General features: G+C 32.7%; 2 protein-coding genes across 9 annotated transcripts in view; both read right to left on the bottom strand.

The window, feature by feature from the left end:
* Positions 1-9471, bottom strand: part of LOC662590 (uncharacterized protein) — a 30518-nt gene extending 21047 nt beyond the window's left edge. The window contains exons 1-3 of one of the 2 annotated variants that reach the window (XM_968679.4): positions 9311-9471; positions 1805-1909; positions 1280-1574 (exon numbers count right to left, since the gene is read on the bottom strand). In XM_968679.4, the coding sequence (XP_973772.2) occupies positions 1280-1556 (277 nt within the window). In that variant the 5' untranslated portion in view covers positions 1557-1574; positions 1805-1909; positions 9311-9471. The remainder of the gene's footprint in view (positions 1-1279; positions 1575-1804; positions 1910-9310) is intronic. The other variant, XM_064357255.1, reaches the window with a different exon arrangement.
* Positions 9472-10538: 1067 nt separating this feature from the next.
* The window catches only part of Pde11 (Phosphodiesterase 11), a 43755-nt gene continuing 31822 nt past the window's right edge, over positions 10539-22471 (bottom strand). For all 7 annotated transcript variants that reach the window (XM_008198760.3, XM_968738.5, XM_008198755.3 and 4 more), the window contains 7 exons: positions 20214-20321; positions 19915-20163; positions 17270-17767; positions 15500-15586; positions 15279-15446; positions 14716-15228; positions 10539-11348 (listed from right to left, as the gene is read on the bottom strand). In XM_008198760.3, coding sequence (XP_008196982.1) covers positions 11073-11348; positions 14716-15228; positions 15279-15446; positions 15500-15586; positions 17270-17767; positions 19915-20163; positions 20214-20321 — 1899 coding nt within the window. In that variant the 3' untranslated portion in view covers positions 10539-11072. The remainder of the gene's footprint in view (positions 11349-14715; positions 15229-15278; positions 15447-15499; positions 15587-17269; positions 17768-19914; positions 20164-20213; positions 20322-22471) is intronic.

The following is a 22471-nucleotide window of genomic DNA, read 5'->3' as shown; positions in this document are numbered from 1 at the left end:
GAGTTTTAAGAACAGCCCCGAAAAACTGTACGTTAGGAAAGTTTTCTAAAATCCGGTCTCTAACTATTACGTACGTAGTCACCTTTTACATAATTACTTTACTTTGTTTAAATATTGTTAGAAACATCAGTCATCAAGTGTCTACTTTTTTGTATTAAATTCGTATTCTCTAGTTTGTTATAACTTCTTCACTTTTTTCTAAACTCTTTTACTATTAATGATCAAAATATTATTTATTAAAAATAAATTTTGAACAAAATGAAGAAAATAAGTTTTTGCTTCTTTGGTGCGGAATAAAAGCCACACAACTAACGAAAAATAGCTCAAATAACGATTTCCAAAAAATTTTATAGAAATTTTTTGAACCACCAATCGAGTTTGTTCGATGCTATTATTTAAAAAAATGAAGAAAATAAATCGTTTCTAATAATCATAATTCATTTATTTACGGAAAACCAAATTACAGTAATAATTATAAGGAAACAATAATAAAAAAAAACAAAATAATAAAACTGAAAATAACATAATATTCCTACAAAATCAAAAATAGGTAAACTTTTAACAAACACAGCATTAAGGTAAGAAGACCTTAAGGAATCTAGTGACCCTTTTTCAGTAATTTTAGAAAGTTACCGTAAGAGAAAATTAAAAATACTACCTCAGATCATTTAAATTTTTTTTTGAGGCTTTGGTACCGCATATAAAAAGTTTAAATTAAATTAAAACAATAATAATTCGATTATTGATTATTACCTACTTCAGAATCTCCCAGGTAATTTGATTTTTCCGAACTCAAAAACAAGTTACCGCCTTCAATATATTTTTGTGGGAATTTTTTATACGAAGTAATTTATGAAAATTGTTAACCAGCAGCAATATTTTACACATAATCTACGGATTAACGGTTTAAATTGCTCAATGAGACGACGACTGGAGGCAGTAACGTCACACGACGTAACATAATCGTAGCAAAATCGAGTATGACATTTGATGATTCGAATGTAACTCACAACAAAATCAATAGGAAAATTTATGAAATTTCGCCAAACCCGAACGTCCAATAAAAGCAGTTATGAAATATTCATTCCTTCCGTTATTGGTTTGATTAATTAAATTTCTTGGGCTTGCGTCTCAATTAAGGCGCATCTTCTAGATTTCAACAATTAAAATTTCGCTTTATTATTTCCATATTCATGGGGTTTATTTGTTTTGCTTTGACAATGTGGGTAATTGGATTAGTCGCCCGCTTCCCATTTAATTACCCTTATCAGCGACTCACCATTGTGGTGGGCGACTCCTAGATCCTGCAAAAGGGTGGCAACGAGATCCGCTTTTTGCCTTGCTGATTCGAATCGCGCCGTTGCTAAAGGTACGCTTAACGATCGGAATTTCTCGGTGACACACAGCGAGCCCAGACTTTTCGTCGCCACGTCGTGGATGGCCTCCAGGCTCTCCTCGACGTTCTCCTTTTTCACGTGCTCGCTTCCTGCGACGGGCGCCAGAACGCTCGCAACAGCCATGAGTGCCAGAGTCGTCCAGAGAAGCCCTTCCTCCATTACGCATCCTCATTTGTACTGGAAAAGAGTGGTTTTTTGTGGGAAATGTGACCGTGACCCGGTGCGACATTTTCCGCATGTTCGGCCTGAAATAGATGGAACGGTCCTCTCGTCGCTCGCTTTCACACTCGGTTTATCCGAAACAGCTAATGTGTGTGTTGGAGGTGAGCTTGAAAAGCACACGCGGGAGAGAGGATCACACGCTCCAATAGGCAAAGCTGGGGCAGCTGTCAGTCATTATGACTTACTTCTGAAGGCAAATGCCTTGCTGGATGGGGTCCGGGTATGGCAGGGGACTGCATCAAGGGGGCGTTCAGGGCCTGGAGAGAGGGGAGCGCCCGAAGGTGGCCATTCTGGAAAAAAGCAGGAATTTTGTATTCGTTGGACTTAATAAATAATTTTTTTTTCCTGTTATTCCCCTTTTTTCCGGCAGAACGTTTCAACTTCTAACACGAGTAAAAGGTGGAATAATTTTCATCTAATTCGCTATCGATTTCTTCCGCCGCGATTCACCGACATTTAGAGCTAAGATAATTTGGAGGAAAGTAAAAATACAAAAATCTGATTAAAACGTCGTAAATAAGCTTTTGGTGCTTTGGTGTGATGCAAAATCTACGTAAATAACTGGGAAATCCACTAAGAAAAAAATAAGTCTGCAAAATTTTTCGTTTGTTGATTAGAATGTGAATTGTTTGTCAATAAATCTGTAGTAACCAGCACATTATAAACAAGATTTAGTTTGCTGAAACTGGCTTTTATTTACTTTTGGACCTGAATATCTTTAAAAAAAACAGAACCCTAAAAGTTTAGCTGTTTTCCCAAAAGTAAGAACCAAAGGGGCCTTAAATCATTATCCTTATATAATATCTATAGACCACCAAAAATTAGGCACACGAAAAACAGGGTGAAATCCTAGAAAATTAGTTGTTGTCTAAACTGGCTGATTATTTCAGGACCTGGATATTTGGCGTCTTGAAAAAAACAGAGTAGAATGACAAAAATTTATTTATTTTCTCAAATATTTTAACAGAAAGACACAAACAAATTAAGAAATTAAAAGAAAGGACTGAAAAACTTACTAAAGAACTACAGAAACGTGTGATGAAACTTGGCATTCTAGAAATTGAGCAATTTGTCCAATATTTCATGCAACAAGTGGCGAACAACATTTTTGGTAAAAAATAGGTAAAATTTTTTTTTTACTTCATTTGTAAATAAAAAAAACTCCAGGTTGAAACAATTTGAGGAAGAGAAATTATTGTTCTATCGCATAACTTGGAACATATTTAAAGATAACGTTTCTGTTTTCATTTAAAAAAATATTTTTTGAGACTACTGTTATATAGAAATTAGAAAAAATAGATAAAATCATAATTTTTTGACGATGAAAGCCTTGACATAGATTTTAAAAATTGTTGTATCACAAGAAAAAGAATAATTGAATTTAAATTGTAAAATTGAGAAGCTCTATTAACTCAAGAAGATAAAACGTTTAAGGATTTGAGTTATTTTGAGATCATTTACTTTGCTTGAAAAAAATTCTAGATGACTTACAACTGCCTTTTCAACAAAGTATAATTAAAAATTTTTGCTTTCTTCTTCTAAAATCTGACAATTAAATTATCGTAAATAAATTATACGAAAACAAGTTCCAAGCCGATTTAAATTAAATCAAGATAAGTCTTTGAAAGTATATTTTCACTCCATTTCAAAAACAAATAATCACATGGAATTCAGCATTTGCTGAAATTTTCCTCTATACATGTGATTTTTTCAGAATTTTTCTTTTATAATATTTTAATATTATTTTTATTTTATTTTATATTTATATAAAATAATATATAATATATAAATAATACAGCGTGCTCAAAAACTGGCGCACCAACTCAATGGTGTGTGGTAGAGAACTGGTTACATATAAAGGTAAAAATAGTAAACAAATTCTTTGTATTACAGTTATTGATAAATAACTAATTTTAGGTAAATGATATGTGGCAACGTTGTCTAACAGTCATGATCGCAATAGAATTTGAGCAACAATAAAAATAAATTATTTTTGAAACGGTTTCCTAGAAAATAATTCCCAGTGTTGGCACATCTACACATTGTGATTTTTTTAATGAATTTTAATTTTTTTAAATTAAAAAAACTGCCAAAATGTGATAGTAAATTTAAAAATAATTATTCATCGTTTTGTTACGGAACGATTACCTGGTATGAAACATAAAAATATAAAAAAAATAATGAAAACTAAAGAAGTTAACACAATAAGTTTGTAGCTCCAGATTTTTTAAAATATAACTTTAGAAATTTTTTCAACATTTTTCCCGTAATCTGCACTTGCTTCTCAATAACGTACCACTGAGTTGGTGCGCCAGATTTTGAGCATCCTGTATAATATATAAATAATATATTATAATATTTATTTTTATTTTATAATAATAAGTAATTTAATTATTAATCCTAACTTCTCTCTGCAACTGCTAGTTTTGAGACACAACAAAAAATTTTTCGCAGACACACCCTGCCAGTAAATAAGAGTTGTTGAAACCTGGCTTGAATTTCTACGTATGCCATTAAATAAAAAAATATAGAGCACTAAATTCCAGCAAGTATGAATATTATTTCCAAAAAAAACTTAAGATTTGATCAATATTTCCATTTTTCCGACAGTTTCCACATCATTTATCCTTCCCAGAGTTTACCTAAAATTCATCACAAACGTGCCTCGAATTTAATGGCTTACAGAATCGTAAACTCCGTGTACAATTTGTTTTGAAGTAAACATAAATTTCGGTAGATTTTTTCTAGAGTTGATGTAAAAATCTAATTTTATAAACTCGGAAAAACATCAAAGGACTGACCATATTACATCTCGCCCAAAGGTGGAAAGGTTTAAATTTAAATCAGCCAGCTATATGTAAACTTCATTCTGTGATGTCCTCTTTTAGCCACTCCAACTTAATAAAATCGGGTGCTTTCAAAGAAACACAAGTCCATAGACCACGTAATAAAGTATTGATTCATGAGTGCAGCTCAGCTAATCCAACATTTGCTCAAATCAATTTTGCGTTGTTAATTTAATTACTGTGGTGTTTCGACCTCGCTTTTATAATGAAGCGTTAATTGCTGGCGATGCAACAATGTCGCTGCCACTTGTTGAGTGCCGCTGAAAGTACACAACGTGGAATCAATGTCTCCTCCCACGAAGGATACGCGTGGTGGGGGCCGCTGGAAACATCGAGCTCCGGGACTGCCAGCCCGGAGGGTGCCCGGAATATTATCAGCTCAGAGAACAGCTTTTCGCGGGTTTTCCATCCGCGCGTCTTGAAATCAAGTTGGCTGCATTGAGTTACGTCCAATGCCACCAACCGCATTTCCAGTCCAAGCCATCTGGATGCACGGCGGCTGACAGCAAATCTATTATTCGTGTCAAATAACGAAACCTGATCCGAGTAATTATTTTTTGAATGGAACTTTCCAATGAAATTAACATTTCATTTCGCGCAATTGATCATAAAAATGACATTGTTCGGAGTGAAGAATAGGACGTCATTAAAAATGAATGGGCTTTGAAATAAAATTGACTGTAATTAAATTTTAATTTCAAAAATCGTTCTGTTCTTTTGGGGTTGATTGGTACAATATCGTTGCGATTTCCAATCTCCAACCGAATTATCCACTTTGGTGTGGAACTGACAGAACAATTAACGGTCCAATAATAAAGAAATGTTTCGGATTTGGCCCAATCAAGTCGGCGATGATAACAAACTCGCCAAGGTCAGTCACGTGACACGTGTGGGCGGAGCTTTGCCGTAAAAATGTTGACAGGCAATCAATTTGATATTTCCGTTTATTATTCCGGTCTGTATCGATTTGGCATTAGTTTAATTTCTATTCAAGGAAAAATACATAACGATGAAGTTGTTGCCACAAATGCATTGTCAGATTTTTTAAATAAAAAACCTAGTTATTTCTTGAAAAATCGAGACGGCTCGAGTTCCGGGCACATCATTAAGGCCAACGCTGTAACTACTTATAAACGATGGAGGAGGAGGCGGCACTCCAATAAAGCGTAGAGCAAACAAATTTGACGTTTGACGGGCACGTCTCTTATCGAAAAGTACCAACTTAAAAGGGGGCTCTTTGTGAGGAAGGATTGCGAGAAATATATGATCAGACACGTATTCGCATCGATTCCGACACTTTATAATAAGTTATGGAGGGGAGGGTTTAGCGGTGGCCTAGATATAAACATCAAATTTTTTACAATTTTTAGCGAGTTATTCGAACATTGCAAATTCCTTCGGCGTTGTTCGGATGTTTTCACACAATATGAGCGGACCTTGCCGTAAAGAATCCGAATATTGTGTTTCTGTTAAGAGTGGGATTATTTACCAACGGAAATCGTCTTTCCTTTAATTTTAAATGAACAATCTCGTTGAAGAAGTTGCGATTTCCTTTGGGAATTTTTTGGGAAAAATGATAGGCACGTTTCGAAGTTTGTTGCAAGTCCCTTAAGACAAACTTTTTGTTTATTTTAAACTGTGTCACGGCTTAATTGCATGCATAGGGTGTTTACTGTGCTCTGTTTAATTAAATACGAGACGTTTCACTTTGCATTGTGAGTTCATAAACATTTTTTTAACAAGGGAAGTGGAAAACGAATTAAATTAAAACGTTAATTTCGTTCAAGATTAATTGCCTTTGTCGAGTTTTCAAATGAAAACATCTGGAAAAAGGTGGAAACTTAATTGAAACGTTTTCAAATGATGTTTTTACTCAATGGCTGCAATGGCAGAATCTACATTATCAGGATGGAAACTCTTGTAGGAGTATTCTTGTATTAATTTTTTTAATGAGTAATCTTAATCGTTCTGTGAGTATATAAGTTAATCATACATTTTAAAAAATATTTTTTTTTAATGTCACTAAAACCCAGAAACCCTCAGTTGGACCGATTTCAAAATTAGTACTTTATTTTTTCTCAAAAAAATTATAACTCGAAAACTAAAAGTCCTACAGCAAAACGGTTTATTTTAGAAAATTCTACGACTCATGTTACGTATTATACTTAATTGTTTACTACACTAACTTACAGATAAACTAATTTAAAAAATTGTTTTATTTTGAAAAATGGTGGATGCGCCGGGCTAATTGTTAAAAATTCATAATTCATTCGAAACTAAAAGTCTTACAGCAAAACGGTATATTTTAGTAAATTCTACGACTCATGTTACGTATTATACTTAATTTTTTACTACACTAACTTACAGACTAATTTAAAAAATTATTTTATTTTGAAAAATGGTGGTTGCGCCAGGTTAATTGATAATAATTCATAACTGGGAAACTAAAAGTCTTACAGCAAAACGGTTTATTTTAGTAAATTCTACGACTCATGTTACGTATTATACTTAATTTTTTACTACACTAAGTTACAAATAAACTAATTTAAAAAATTATTTTATTTTGAAAAATGATGGATGCGCCAGGTTAATTGATAATAATTCATAACTGGGAAACTAAAAGTCTTACAGCAAAACGGTTTATTTTAGTAAATTCTACGAGTCATGTTACGTATTATACTTAATTTTTTACTACACTAACTTACAGATAAGCTAATTTAAAAAATTATTTTATTTTGAATAATGGTGAATGCGCCGGGTTAATTGTTAAAAATTCATAACTTCAAAACTGAAAGTCTTACAGCAAAACGGTTTATTTTAGTAAATTCTACGAGTCATGTTACGTATTATACTTAATGTTTTACTACACTAACTTACAGATAAACAAATTTGAAAAATTATTTTATTTTAAAAAATGGTGGATGCGCCGGGTTAATTGTTAAAAATTCATAACTTCGAAACTAAAAATCTTACAGCAAAACGGTTTATTTTAGTAAATTCTACGAGTCATGTTACGTATTATACTTAATTTTTTACTACACTAACTTACAGATAAACTAATTTAAAAAATATATTTTAGTTTGAAAAATGGTGGATGCGCCAGGTTAATTGTTAAAATTTTATAACTCCGGAACTAAAAGTCTTACAACAAAACGGTTTATTTTAGTAAATTCTACGACTCATGTTACGTATTATACTTAATTTTTTACTACACTAACTTACAAACAAACTAATTTAAAAAATTATTTTATTTTGAAAAATGGTGGATGCGCCGGGTTAATTGTTAAAAATTCATAACTTCGAAACTACAAGTCTCACAGCATAACCGTTTATTTTAGTAAATTCTACGACTCATGTTACGTATTATACTTAATTTTTTACTACACTAACTTACAGATAAACAAATTTAACAAATTATTTTATTTTGAAAATGGTGGATGCGCCGGGATAATTTTTAAAAATTCATAACTTTAAAATTAAAAGTTGTAGAGCTAAACGGTTTGTTCCAGTGAATTTTGCGGCTCATTCTACGTGTTGGAACAAGTTTTCACAAAATTTAAGCCTTCACAAAAATTACAAATAATATTTTTTTAACTCTAGGAAAATCTCATAGACTTTTCAATGTCTTTTACTTTTGAGTTCTTAAAAGTACAAAAAAGTCAATAAGTTTGATTTTTTGAGTTTAATTTTTGTCAATTTTTGCGTAATTTTTGTCGATTTTCGGTACTTAGAACATTTATCCAGCAATAATTCCAAAATTATTATCTGTAACTCAATTAAGGTTATTAGCGTTAAAATGAGCTTATAATTTTTTTTTCCATCTTAAAAAAAAATCGGACACCATAGGACTCTGGGGTGAAAACTGTTTATCATAGAACAAAAATTTTTTTTTTAATTTCAATAATCGTGAATTTGAAACTAACTGTAACTAGAGAAATAATCCTTAAGCCGATTTATTAAACATTCCTGTGTAACTTGTGACAAAAACTACGCAATAATTTATAAAATTATCATTTTACTAACAAATTATCACGTCAATGACTAATAACAGAGATATGATCATATGATTATAATGTGTGTTAGATGTTTTCGTAATACTAATCCAGATTTCTGATAAACTCTAAACACAGTCTTTGTTTAATAACAAGTGAAAATATTGTTATTAAGCTAGTGGGATAGAAAAATTGAATATTGTTTCATTTTCTATTATTTTAAATGACGGACAAAACGATTTGAGTAGGATGTTGCATCGCTGCATGTTAATACGATGAGTAACTAATCAACATCAGTTGAAAGCAATTAAAACTTCAAAAACGAGCTCTGTTTAACTGGCAAGTACGACATGAATGAGTATTGCGTTGTTGAATTCAGTTTATTAAAATAAAAAAAATCTCTTTTTCCCCAAACAAAATACCGAACAGTAATAACAGAATCTCCAATTAAATTAATTAAAATGTCTAGAACGGGGTAGGTGAGATGTTTACAGCAAACACAATTTTCATTAAAACCGGCTATTAATTATGAAGGATTTGTTATTGTAATAGAATTGTAACGCAGGGATTTAGAGATTCAGCTGTCATCAGCAACAAAGAGATTCAAGAACAATGATTAATAAGCAGACATTCTAAATAACACGGTCACAAAATCGAAATTTATTGGGAACCTACCAACTGATAAACACACAAAGTATTATAGTTACAACAAATCGTCGAACGTGTCGAACTTGTAGTGATAAACATATTTATCTCCAATTAAAATCGGGCACGGATGGAGCGAGGAAAGACTTCCTTTCCGCTTGATAACACCGAAGGAAACTCCTTGTATTGGGAATTTTCCGATACTTACATCTCGTGTGTTTGGTTTAGTGCTTGATTCATTCACATATCACTGGAGCTTTATCCATGTTTGTGAATAGAGCGCGCTTTTTCATGAAAACGGTGAGCTTTAAACGACGGGCCTGAAACGCGTACTGAATTTTCAGTTTTCCCCGGCGATTGCTGTGCATCAACACGCAAGCGCAGTGCTTTTATTATGTGATGTTTTCCTCAATGCACGCTTTCGATGATGTAATTATTTTCTTATCGGAGAGAGGAAAAATTGGAAAGCGCGTCAAGGTTTTATTGGATTTTAATGAACAAAGCAGGGACGGGAATTTTCCAGAGGAATGTGAGGGAAAATAGGGAAAAAACAACAGACGGGACTGGAGCGCCATCTTATATTTGGGCTTCCAACGCAAGAAGGGGCTCTTCACTCGGGCTTCAGTTATTTTCCAAGTCAGCAAAAAACTATAACAAGCTTTGTCTTCTGCCTTGTCAGGAAATACCGGTTTCCATCCTTCAAATAACCCATGGAAGTACGTTATTTCCTCCCGAAGGAGGAAAGTAGGCAATGTCCTCCTTCTTTTTCCTCTCTCGGGAGGAAATAACGTAGGTACTTCATGGAATATTTATTTAGAAGACGCAAAACTATATTTTCTGATGAAACATAAAAGAACAACTTGTTCTTCCCGTCAGATGATTAATTCTTTGGGAGAAAATACGTCTTTCCTCCCTTGATATACAAATAGCTACTCCACTTGATGAACAACAATTTTTAAACAGTCTGTAAAAGCATACACATCATCTGATATTAAAATTAAACAATTTTATATCTTGCTTTTTGTTTAAAAATTACTAATTAGTGCTTTGATTAGCATTCAGTGCAAGTATTTACATTTTTGAAAACACCAAATATTTTGTAGTTATGCAACCAGTTATACCAGTTCGGACGTTGAGTGACAGAGCAAGAAGCAAAATTCAAGCGGAATGCATTTTTTTGTTATTTCTTCTTATTTCCCAAATAATGATAATTAAAATTACTGTTGGAACTAAAAACTGAAATTTTACAGTTTTTATTTTCTGTTCGGTATTATTGTGAATATTTTGCAATTTTGTGGATGATAAGTGAAGAAAATGCCCACAAATAAAGGCGAAGAAAGTGTAATATCACTTTTAAGTGTTTGACAATTTGTTCCAATGCTCGATATTTTTGTGAATTTTTGGTTTGGTGGAATGTGGGTGAAGAAAACTCAATGTTCTTTCGTAAGTGTTTATTATATTAATATTGTTATTGTAATTATTATTTTACACAGAATGTACACTTAGTAAATTTGATAGAAAACAATTTTCGAAAACAGTTGTCGCGAAATGATAGACATTAAAAACATGAACTTAATTAGTAAAATAGGATTAAAAAATACGCTTTGGTATAAATAGTTTCCTCAACGAATATAATACCATATTAAAATACGGTCCTCTACTTGCCATATTTGTGTAGAGCCCACTAAAATATCACAACAAGTGACTACTAAAAACCTAGCCTAGAAACTTAAGAGAGCTCTCTTACAACCTATGCAATACTCACAAATAATAAATAAAACTGAGATTTTCGCGGAAATAAATAAATTAATACAGGGAGGGAAGTTTTAGAGCCTTGAAGAATTCTTTGACAATACTTTAAAAAAATAACACTCTCTTAAAACACCGTGGTCGTCATTATTAAGTCTTTCAAATTATATTTAAACTAGAATAAATAGTCTTCGGGAATTATTTACAATAACTACAATTTACTAGTCGCTTATTTGGGAGGAGGCGTTCGGATTCGATTCGGGAGTGTTCGGCTTGGAGAGGTTGTCGTTTGAGTCGCGCTGCTCCTCAGGGGGGATAAGACTCTGTGCTGCTGCAATCTCGAGCCACTTCACGCGGTTTTTCCGCACACCCTCCACCAGGGGCTCCAGCTGCGGCGACAGCCGCGAGAACGCCTCGTAGATCGGCAGGCAAATCGAATCGATGAATCCTACTTGCATTAGGGGTAATTGGTCCTCTTTTTCCCTGTTCATTATATCCTGGAAAGGGGAAAAATTTTTTCAAATATTTCGGTTAAAACAAACACTTCTGGTATTGATAAAAAATACAAAACTGGCAAATTTGACTTAAAAACGCGAAAATGACTGAATTTTTGCCTTTTTTCAAAGTGTAGGCACATTTTTAGACACAAATATAATTATTTCGAGGAGAGTTTCGGCAATAAAATTATGCTATACTTAATTTTTGCCTTAACTAGAAGCTCAGTTTTTTCACAATATTTCGCTAAAACGAGAGCGAAAAATCGCGAGTGTTTCAGTTAATTTAAAGTTTTATCAAAAAAGCCAAAAAAGTAATAAGTTACGTCGAAACTAAGGATTTTATCGCGTGTTTAAGTAAATATTTATTCAAATAATCATTAATTGCTAGATTCTGCTACAAATAATACTAATGAATTGAGCCGAAAATAATATTATATTGTGCTTTTAATGAGTGTTCTATCAAGTTTTTTAGTAAACACGCATTTATTTATCAGTTATTTTGTTAAAAATATTGCAAACATTTGTTACGTCTTCTCGCATACTTTTGAGCTTTTTAGCTCAAAATTTTTGAAAAAATTTTTATTGGTTTTTACCAATAACATTTAAAAAACGCAACAATAAATAAAAATTTTAATGTCTATAAAATTACTCCGTATAATAAAATAATTTTTTGCGATAAAGCAATGGTTGTCTTTGATTGATTACCAAAAAAAAATAGCAACATTTTTGGGGTTCTGTACTGTTTGTAAGGTTTCAAATGTTTGCCCCAAAAATAACATTTTGGTGCTATTTTTTGCCCTTTTGAAACATTCAAGCACTTTTCTGAGCCAAGTTAAGTTAAAAATGGCATAATTGATGGTTTTCCCGAAAGTTTTTACAACCAGAAGTATAATTATTTCTAAGAATTTCGTCAAAAGTATTCATTAGAAAGGTGCCATTATATTTTTTGTCTTACCTTTTTGGTCACTTTTTAGACGGAAATCCAATTATCCAGCGAAATTTTTCAAAATTAGCTCAAGAATTTTGTTATTTTTGCCTTTTGCAGCCAAAAATTGGTCAAATACATGTAGAAAATTTTTTATAAAAACGATGGAGCTTTTGTAATATTCGGTCGCTTCAGGATATATTGTGCCTTTTTCAAAAATTTTAGAACGTTTTTCAGTCACTATTCCAATTGCTTCGACGACTTTCGTCAAAAAATGCCGAGATAAATTAGACAAAAAATGACATAACTTTTGTTATGTATTTTTGGGTGCTTGAAATTTTTTTCTTAAAAATTTGTAAAAACTCACTAAATTAGATAAAAAATGGTATTGTTTTTATTTATTTATTTATTTTTGAAGCATGGAGCACGCAATACAAAAAAATCAACAAGTTTTGCGAGAGTTTTAGTATGTTTTCAAAACGAAAACACTTCAAATTGGGCAAAAATGAGGTAATTTCTGCCTTTTTTGAGCGCTTCCTAACTAATATTAAGTAAAGTTACGTTGAAAATAGCATAAATTGTGCCTTTTCTGAAAGTTTTAGCACGATTTTTCAACCAGAAGTGAAATTATTTCGACGAGTATCGTCAAAAATATTAATTAAGAGTTTTTGTTGGACGCTTTTTTAGACAGAAAATAAAATTATTCGTCGAAATTCCTCAACAGGAAGACGAAAAGTCACTAAATTAGGTCAAGAATCGAATATTTTTGCGCTTTTCAAACTCAAGTCTCCCGAGATTTCGTTAAAACCGGCCAGAAAAGACAAGAATTTACTATTTTCGAAAATTTAATTAAATTTTTTCGACGACTTTTTCCAAAAAAAAAAATGAAACTTTTGTCATATTCGGGACCTTGAAGATTTTTTTTTCAGTGTTTTATCAAGTTTTTTAGTAAATACGCATTTATTTATCAGTTATTTTGTTAAAAATATTGCAAACATTTGTTACGTCTTCTCGCATACTTTTGAGCTAAAAACCAATAACATTTAAAAAACGCAACAATAAATAAAAATTTTAATGTCTATAAAATTACTCCGTATAATAAAATATTTTTTGCGATAAAGCAATGGTTGTTTTTGATTGATTACCATAAAAAAACAGCAACATTTTTGGGGTTCTGTACTGTTTGTAAGGTTTCAAATGTTTGCCCCAAAAATAACATTTTGGTGCTATTTTTTGCCCTTTTGAAACATTCAAGCACTTTTCTGAGCCAAGTTAAGTTAAAAATGGCATAATTGATGGTTTTCCCGAAAGTTTTACAACCAGAAGTATAATTATTTCTAAGAATTTCGTCAAAAGTATTCATTAGAAAGGTGCCATTATATTTTTTGTCTTACCTTTTTGGTCACTTTTTAGACGGAAATCCAATTATCCAGCGAAATTTTTCAAAATTAGCTCAAGAATTTTGTTATTTTTGCCTTTTGCAGCCAAAAATTGGTCAAATACATGTAGAAATTTTTTTATAGAAACGATGGAGCTTTTGTAATATTCGGTCGCTTCAGGATATATTGTGCCTTTTTCAAAAATTTTAGAACGTTTTTCAGTCACTATTCCAATTGCTTCGACGGCTTTCGTCAAAAAATGCCGAGATAAATTAGACAAAAAATGACATAACTTTTGTTATGTATTTTCGGGTGCTTGAAATTTTTTTCTTAAAAATTTGTAAAAACTCACTAAATTAGATAAAAAATGGTATTGTTTTTATTTGTTTATTTATTTTTGAAGCATGGAGCACGCAATACAAAAAAATCAACAAGTTTTGCGAGAGTTTTAGTATGTTTTCAAAACGAAAACACTTCAAATTGGGCAAAAATGAGGTAATTTCTGCCTTTTTTGAGCGCTTCCTAACTAATATTAAGTAAAGTTACGTTGAAAATAGCATAAATTGTGCCTTTTCTGAAAGTTTCAGCACGATTTTTCAACCAGAAGTGAAATTATTTCGACGAGTTTCGTCAAAAATATTAATTAAGGGTTTTTGTTGGACGCTTTTTAGACAGGAAATAAAATTATTCGTCGAAATTCCTCAACAGGAAGACGAAAAGTCACTAAATTAGGTCAAGAATCGAATATTTTTGCGTTTTTCAAACTCAAGTCTCCCGAGATTTCGTTAAAACCGGCCAGAAAAGTCAAGAATTTACTATTTTCGAAAATTTAATTAAATTTTTCCGACTTTTTCCAAAAAAAATTGAAACTTGTCATATTCGGGACCTTGAAGATTTTTTTTCAGCAAGACCGACAACATTCTCAAAAGTTTTGTAAAAAGTCACTTACCTGGATCGAAAATGGTAACATTTATATTATTTTTGGAAACGCAATCACAAAGATATTGTGCATTTTCTACGTTTTCTAACCGTTTTCAATTATTTGGTGCGCTTTTTTACTTACAATGGGAGTAATATTGAGTTCCTCCCGTTCGATATCACCCTGTTCGAAAAATTCCGACGACACCAGTTCGGCCACTCTCTTCTCGACCTCCCAGGGCTTAGTGATGGCCGCCAAATCACAAACTGTCATCAGCATCGCCCTCAACAGTTCTCGATGTTCGTCCAAACTCCAGCACGGCCTATCTCTTATCACGTTGAAAAAGGCCCCTCTTTTGCGAAAGTAAACCGCCAAATCTGTCGATAGAATCGCCTCTTCAAGCACTCGAATCACTCGCGAGTACTCCTCTGACGATATATTTGACAACAATTGATTACCAGGCGAGTTCAGAATCATTATACATTGGTCGAAATGGTGATGCTCCATTGTCGACGTTGAGTACAACTGGGCGAGAGGCGAGGACGCTTTGATTTGAAACGAATTGTTGGTGCCTCGATGGTCCAGGTCGTGACACAGGCACGCTATCATCAGGGCCAAACACTCGATCTCGCCGAAAATGTTCCACCACTGTGTGGCCTTTGAGAAAAAAATTAACAATTGATTTGCTTTGCCTGGAACTGACTTACCGTCAATATGGAAAACATCATTTGTGCCACGTTGAAGGCATGCCTCCAGTTGTGATAAGTAACGTTTCTGTAATTTTTTTTCACTGATAACAACCACCTACACAAGATTTCGTAATCTATGTGGAAGCGTTCGACTAGATCCAAATCGAGGAACATTCTAATACAGGCCTGTGGGGGAAATACAGCGTCAAGAAATGAAGTTTTCAAAAAAATGGACTTACAGTGAGAGTCTCATCATCATTCATGTTGATATCGTCAAAGGCGAAGTCGTGGAGCCTGAAATGGGCCGCCGAAGCCACCCTTAAACTCTACAACAATTACAACAAAATAGTACTTGTAAAAATAATAATAATAATAATAATAATAATAATAATAATAATAATAATAATAATAATAATAATAATAATATTATCCGTTCACGATTGTTTTAAATTCTCAGCAGGCGTAGATATATTTTTGTTAGGTTGGCCTCAGGTCCTGTCGGTACTGTCTTTATGACGTTGTCTTGTCAAAAATTCGCTGTGTTGTCAGTTCTACTGCTTATTAATTTAAAATGTCGAAAATAATTTCTGTTGATAAGAAAGTGTGTATCAAAAGATGCTTTGAAGGATGCAAAAAAACAGACCCGACTTTTTTAACTAATGATAATGAGTAGAATAACAATAAAAACGTATTCAATTATTTATTTAAAAAATGAAGCAAACTTACAACAGTCCTTGGTTGTCATCAATTATAACCTAAAATAAATTTCTTATGACAACTCACAGTACTGCCAAATAAAATGTCAGATTTTCATAGATAGTCCGAATTTAAAACAATCGTGAACGGTGTATATAATATATACCGGGTTCGTCAAGTTTTACACTTAGGCACTTTACACCCCTTAGAAGTGAGAAAAAAAAATATGAAATAAATATATTCCACTGCACTGATATCCAATCTCTCTAGGAAAAAATTTTTTTTTCTATTGATTCATTTGTCCAATAAAAAAGAAAGAAACCATTTGACCAAAAAATCTTATCAGCTGTTTTTTACATCAATGGATCGGAAATACGAAATAAAATTATTCTGCAAAAATTTGACTTGAAAAAAATCGTTAGAATTGGATTAAAAGCCATTTTGATATTATTCATCGGAAATTTCAATATAATTTATGAGGGACAAGATTGAGTAGTGATAAATTTCCGCTACAAAAGGACCCACTACCTACCCCAATAACAGTAATGACTGCAGAAATTTTACAACTAGCGGCACGGTCCCATCGGGCGGTTTTAAAGCCAGGACCGGAATAAGCACACTAAGTGTTAAAAATGTTTTTATTAAAAAATTACATCAGATGTTCAAATTGATGACTATTTTGGTCTAAGCACAAACAAATTCTTTGTTTACAATTCGCATGAACCCTTGCCGTAAGATTTAAAGATTAACATTCCATTTAGAGTAAACAGATAAAATAAATGGTAATCCGGGCCTGAAAAATTCTTACCAGTTGCCTCAACCTTCAGACCCAACAATAATCGCGTGCCAATTTTACGACAAATAAAATTTTTGAAAACCACCACCCTGATGGAGACCTTTTGTGGAAGTGATTTGCAATTTTACCAAAGTTCATGGGAAAAAAGCTGCCCCAATATCAAAACACAAATTAAAAATCAACAACACATTTTCTCAAAAATTGAATTAGGCACTTCGATGCACTACCTCAAAATACACCTATGGACCAAAGATCGTTGACATTAGACTATAGTTAACTAAGCGAAAGTGAAAAAACACACCATACAAGTAATCATTTTAAAAATTGGTCAAATCGTTCTTCTATACAATAAAATCACATACGTTTTTTTTTAGAATTGTAGATAAATTACAAAGAGGTGAAAAGTGCCAGAGTGTAAAACTTGACGAACCCGGTATACTATAATAATAATTATATAATAATATATAATAAAATAAAATAATATAATAAAAATAATAATAATAATAATAATACACACCCTTAGCCTCTGTGCATCCTCCATGCTTGCAGTCGCATGGTAGGACAGCACCTCCAGGGTGACGCTGTGCTTGGCGATGGCCACAACGGCCTTCTCATACATGTGCGTGTTGTGAATGCCCATGCCGCAAAAAATGGCGAAAGCCTCGACGAAATTCTCGTCGTTTTTGGTGAACGGCAAATCATTGAATTTGTTTATCAGTTGAATCACTCCAATGATCTGGCCGAGGGAATTTTTTATGGGCATGCAAAGAATGGTTTTGTGTTTGAAGCAAGTACCGTCGTCAACGCTCGGATCAAACCGGTCGTCTTCGTCAGCCACTGGTATGTTGACCGTCTCGCCAGTCGTCGCAACGTAACCGGTGATTCCCACATTGATGGGAAATCGGCTCTCGAAGGGACTGGTCCGCGATTCGCCCTCTTCTGCGCTCAGATCGTTTGCTTCGAAGTCGAAAACGCGCGAAAAGCTGATTTTCGAGCCCTGGTGGACCAGGAGAACCTGGGGAAAAACACGGATTTTCGTTTAAAATTTAAAAACTTAAAATTTAAGGTTGAATTATACTGGGAGTGTTCGAGTGGTAGTTTAGACGTGAATTTTTAAGAAAAATAATCAACAATACTTTTTTTGTCATTACACAACAATTGTTTAAGGGAAACACACTTAAAGCTGTTATTTATTATTTATTATGAATACCAGTCCGATAGTAACGACAATGAAATAATTAATTAATAAAACACAAAAAAAATAATGCCCAAAAATAAATAAAACAAAAAAATTAATCCAATTCGTTTTGAAAATAATTACTTTCTGGCTTAAAATTGTGCTAGAAAGCAGGAAAAAGTGTCATTTTTTATCGTTTTTGACGTAACTCTCTTTTCGGTTTAACAAAAGCTTGCAAAAAAAACTGTTTTTATTCAAACGCGTGTTTGAGTGTTCGAAAAAAAAACACCAATTTCAATTCAATTCAGCATTTTTTGTCAAAATTTCGTAAAATCGCTTGTAAAACGCGAAACTCACAACATTTTCGGGCCTTTTTGACGATTTTTCCTTGTTTTTAATGAAAATTTCGAAAAATAATTACGTTTTTGGACGAAAAAATAAAACGCCCAAAAATGAAAAATTATACCATTTCCGAAACAATTCGATCATTTTTCGGCTTAATTTTTGAAAATATTGCGTAATATCGTCTTTAAACGAATCAATAAAAATAAATCGATAAAATGTATTGTCACTTCTTACAGTTTTGTACAAATATTCGGAAAAATTAAACGATTTAAATGCCCGAAAAAGGCATAAATAACACCATTTCCAGGAAATTTGGTGATAATTAGGTTTATTTTATTAACATTTCGCAAAATAATTTGGTTTTTGGACGCAAGAACAAAAATAAAACGATAAAATATTGTAGTTTTATTTTCATATTTGTACAAATTTTCCATAAATAAAGCTTTTAGCACAAAAACGTTTTAAAAACGCCCGAAAAGGCATAACTAACACCATTTCCAGGAAATTCGGTGATAATGAGGTTTATTTTATTTGCATTTTTTAAAATAATTTGGTTTCTGGACACAAAAATAAAAATAAAACGATAAAATATTGTAGTTTTTTTTTCATTTTTGTTCAAATTTTCGATAAAGCTTTTAGCACAAAAACGTTTTAAAAACGCCTGAAAAAAGCATAAATAACACCATTTTCGACCTTATTCGGTAATTTTTTGACAAAGTTATGGCAAATAATGAATGAAAAACATACTAATCTAACTCAAAAATGGAACGTTTATATAATTTTCAATCCAATTTCTTGATTTTTCACTTTATTTTAGTAAAATTTTGGCAAAAACTGTGTTTATTTGTATTTCCAAATTCTGATTAAACGCTCAGAAAATGCAAAAATTGCTCAGTTTTTGAAATTTTTGGTTATTTTTTGAGCGAATAAGTTTCAATATGCAACCGTGTTTCTAATTGAATTTTAAACTAAAACACCCGAAACGGTAAAATAATCCACTTAGTGATATTTCCGGTAATTTTTGAAAAATTTTTCGAATTAAGTTTGTGTTTCTGTTTTACACTTTTCGGCTTATTCTGAACGAAATTACTCAAAATAACCACATTTTTGGTTAACAACGCGCTAAAACGAATGAAAGAAAAAAAATAATGATTTTTTTTCCAAAATTTTAGTCCAAAAGCGTCTAAAAATTGCAAATAAAATACCATTTCCAACACAATTCGGCGTTAATATTGTTGTTGGCCATATAAGAAAAACAAAAAAAATACCATGTAATTACTTACCTAAATTAGTCATTTCTCGTTCCGGCCCTGGAATAATTTTTTTACGAAATAATGTAACGTTTAAATATCATGAAAAAAATACAGTGACGTTAGTAGGTCACCTATAATGTGCCAAAAATAAACCAAAACAATTTTGCGTACTGTTTAAACATTCGTTTAACCAGTTACCAGTTAACCAGCACAGTTCAACCTTAAGCAACCCCGTGTGTCAATTAATCGTCGTTAAGGGTAGTGACGTAATTGATAGCCGTTCTCAGGGGAGATATTATGTTTGTACAGTGGCGGCATCGCGAGATAATGCAATTACTCCCTCGCCCATACATCACCCTTACGTTTGTCTGAAATAACAATTCTCACCTGCACCCTCTGGCACTGAATCAGACTCTGTGTGTGCGTCAGTATCCTGAAAACGACGTGTTCGATGGTACTCTGCTCTTCGAAAATCATGCGGGCGAGGTCCAAAAGCACCTGATTGCGCTTCACCTCCAGTTGCGATTTTTCGTACAGATGGGCATTGCGGAGGCCGATTCCGCAAAACTGGAGGTAACTGGCGAAGACTTCTTCGTCTTGTTTGGTGAACGGCTGGTCGCCCACCTTGTTGATCACCTGACCCGGGTGAAATTAAAACCAAAAATCGTGAAAATCTCTCCACTTACTTGCGCCACACCGATGACATCGCCGTTGGTGTCCTTGATGGGCATGCAGAGCAAGGTCTTGGTCCTGTAGCCCGTCAAGGCGTCGATGTCGTGGTTGAATCGATCGTCCTGTAAATAGAGTTTTGCAAAATCACACAACGCAGTAAATGGTTAAGATGAGCTTGTAAGTGAACGTTCAAGTTAAAAACCACTTTTCAACTTATGTTTATGTTTTAAATTTTTGATTGTTGTGATATAATATGTAAAATGAGCTGCTGAATCCAATGGAACAAACCGCATTGCTCTATGACTTTTAGTTTTTGAGTTATGAATTTTTTTAATGAATAAAATTTTTCACTATGACAAATGGCTACCCTAAATTTAAGCAAAAAATTTTAAATTTTTAATTCTTGTGAAAAATTGATATAATATGTAAAATGAGCCGTAGAATTCAATCGAATAAACCGCAATGCTCTACGACTTTTAGGTTTTTTTTTATGAATTTTTTTAGTGAAAAACTTTGATCGCTTCTGTAGCCGGAACCGTTGCCCGGAGCGGCTCCGGGTTTGGTCGAAAAAATAGATAAAATTAAGCGCTATCAGATGGTTTTATGTTCGTTGCTCTAAGTCTTACAGTTTCCGAGAAAAACGCAAAAAAAGGTTTCCATTTTCACTTTTTTTCAATTTTCAATCGCCAATTACGGCGAAACTATTAAAGATATCGAGAAATGGAAAAATGGAGGATAACCGGAATAAAAAACTCTACAAAATGGCATAGGACTCAAGGCGATATCTCGTAAAAAAATTCAATTTTCAAACGCCGATTACGGCCAAACTAAAAGAGCTAAAAGAAAACGGTTTGTTCCATCGTAAAGAGCACATCAAAATCTATACGATAGAATAGGTTTCATTTGATTTTGAGACACTTTAAAAATTGACCGATTTTAAGGGTGTTAACATTTTTTTAATTTTTTTTATTTTCTCATTTACGGCTAAACTATTGTAAAAAGTGGAACTGTTGTGATCCATACCTATGCAAAATGATCCGGGAAATCGATTGGCATCGAGAAAATTGCCAAATTCCCAATGGTTTTTTAGTTATAAATTTTTTTAAATTTTACCAATTTTTGCATTTAGCAGCAATTTGCTCGAAAACTATTAGTCGGAGAACAATAATCTTTTTTGAAAAAAATAGATAATTTAAAGAGCTTTCCAACGATAATACACTTCATGGGGTTATCTCTAATAGTTCCGGAGCTATTGCTCGAGAAATGTTCCGGGTACCTAAAACCGACAAAAACTGCGACGAAAATTGAAAAAATCAAACATCAAAAAATCGAACATTTGGACTTTTTGTGGACTTTTAACAATTTTTATGGGTTGTTAAGACATGTAGAAGTCCATAAAAATTTGCTGGAGTTAGTTAAAAAAAAATTTTTTTTCACCTCTTTGAAGCTACAAGTGTATTTTATTCAGGAAATTTGAGCAAAAAAATCGAAAATTTTAAATTGCGTGAAAAATTAGTATAATAAAGAAAAAAAGCCGCTGAATCCAATAGAACAAACCGCACTGCTCTACGACTTTTAGTTTTCGAGTTATGATTTTTTTAATGAATATAATTTTTCACTATGACAAATGGCTACCCTAAATTTAAGCAAAAAATTTTAAATTTTTAATTCTTGTGAAAAATTGATATAATATGTAAAATGAGCCGTAGAATTCAATCGAATAAACCGCAATGCTCTACGACTTTTAGTTTTTATTTTATGAATTTTTTTAGTGAAAAACTTTGATCGCTTCTGTAGCCGGAACCGTTCCCCGGAGCGGCTCCGGATTTGGTCGAAAAAATAGATAAAATTAAGCGCTATCATATGGTTTTTTGTTTGTTGCTCTAAGTGTTACAGTTTCCGAGAAAAACGCAAAAAAAGGTTTCCATTTTCACTTTTTTTCAATTTTCAATCGCCAATTACGGCGAAACTATTAAAGATATCGAGAAATGGTAAAATGGAGGATAACCGGAATAAAAAACTTTACAAAATGGCATGGGACTCAAGGCGATATCTCGCAAAAAATTTTTCAATTTTCAAACGCCGATTACGGCCAAACTAAAAGAGCTAGAAGAAAACGGTTTGTTCGATCGGAAAGAGCACATCAAAATCTATAAGATAGAATAGGTTTCATTTGATTTTGAGACACAATTGACCGATTTTAAGGGGGGGGGTGTTAACTTTTTTTTAATTTTTTTTATTTTCTCATTTACGGCTAAGCTATTCTAAAAAG

The sequence above is a fragment of the Tribolium castaneum genome, chromosome 6 (genome assembly GCF_031307605.1).
Source record: "Tribolium castaneum strain GA2 chromosome 6, icTriCast1.1, whole genome shotgun sequence".
NCBI classification, from domain to species: Eukaryota; Metazoa; Arthropoda; class Insecta; order Coleoptera; family Tenebrionidae; genus Tribolium; species Tribolium castaneum.
The sequence above is the reverse complement of the archived record's forward strand: the minus strand, read 5'-3'. Positions and strand labels throughout refer to the sequence as shown.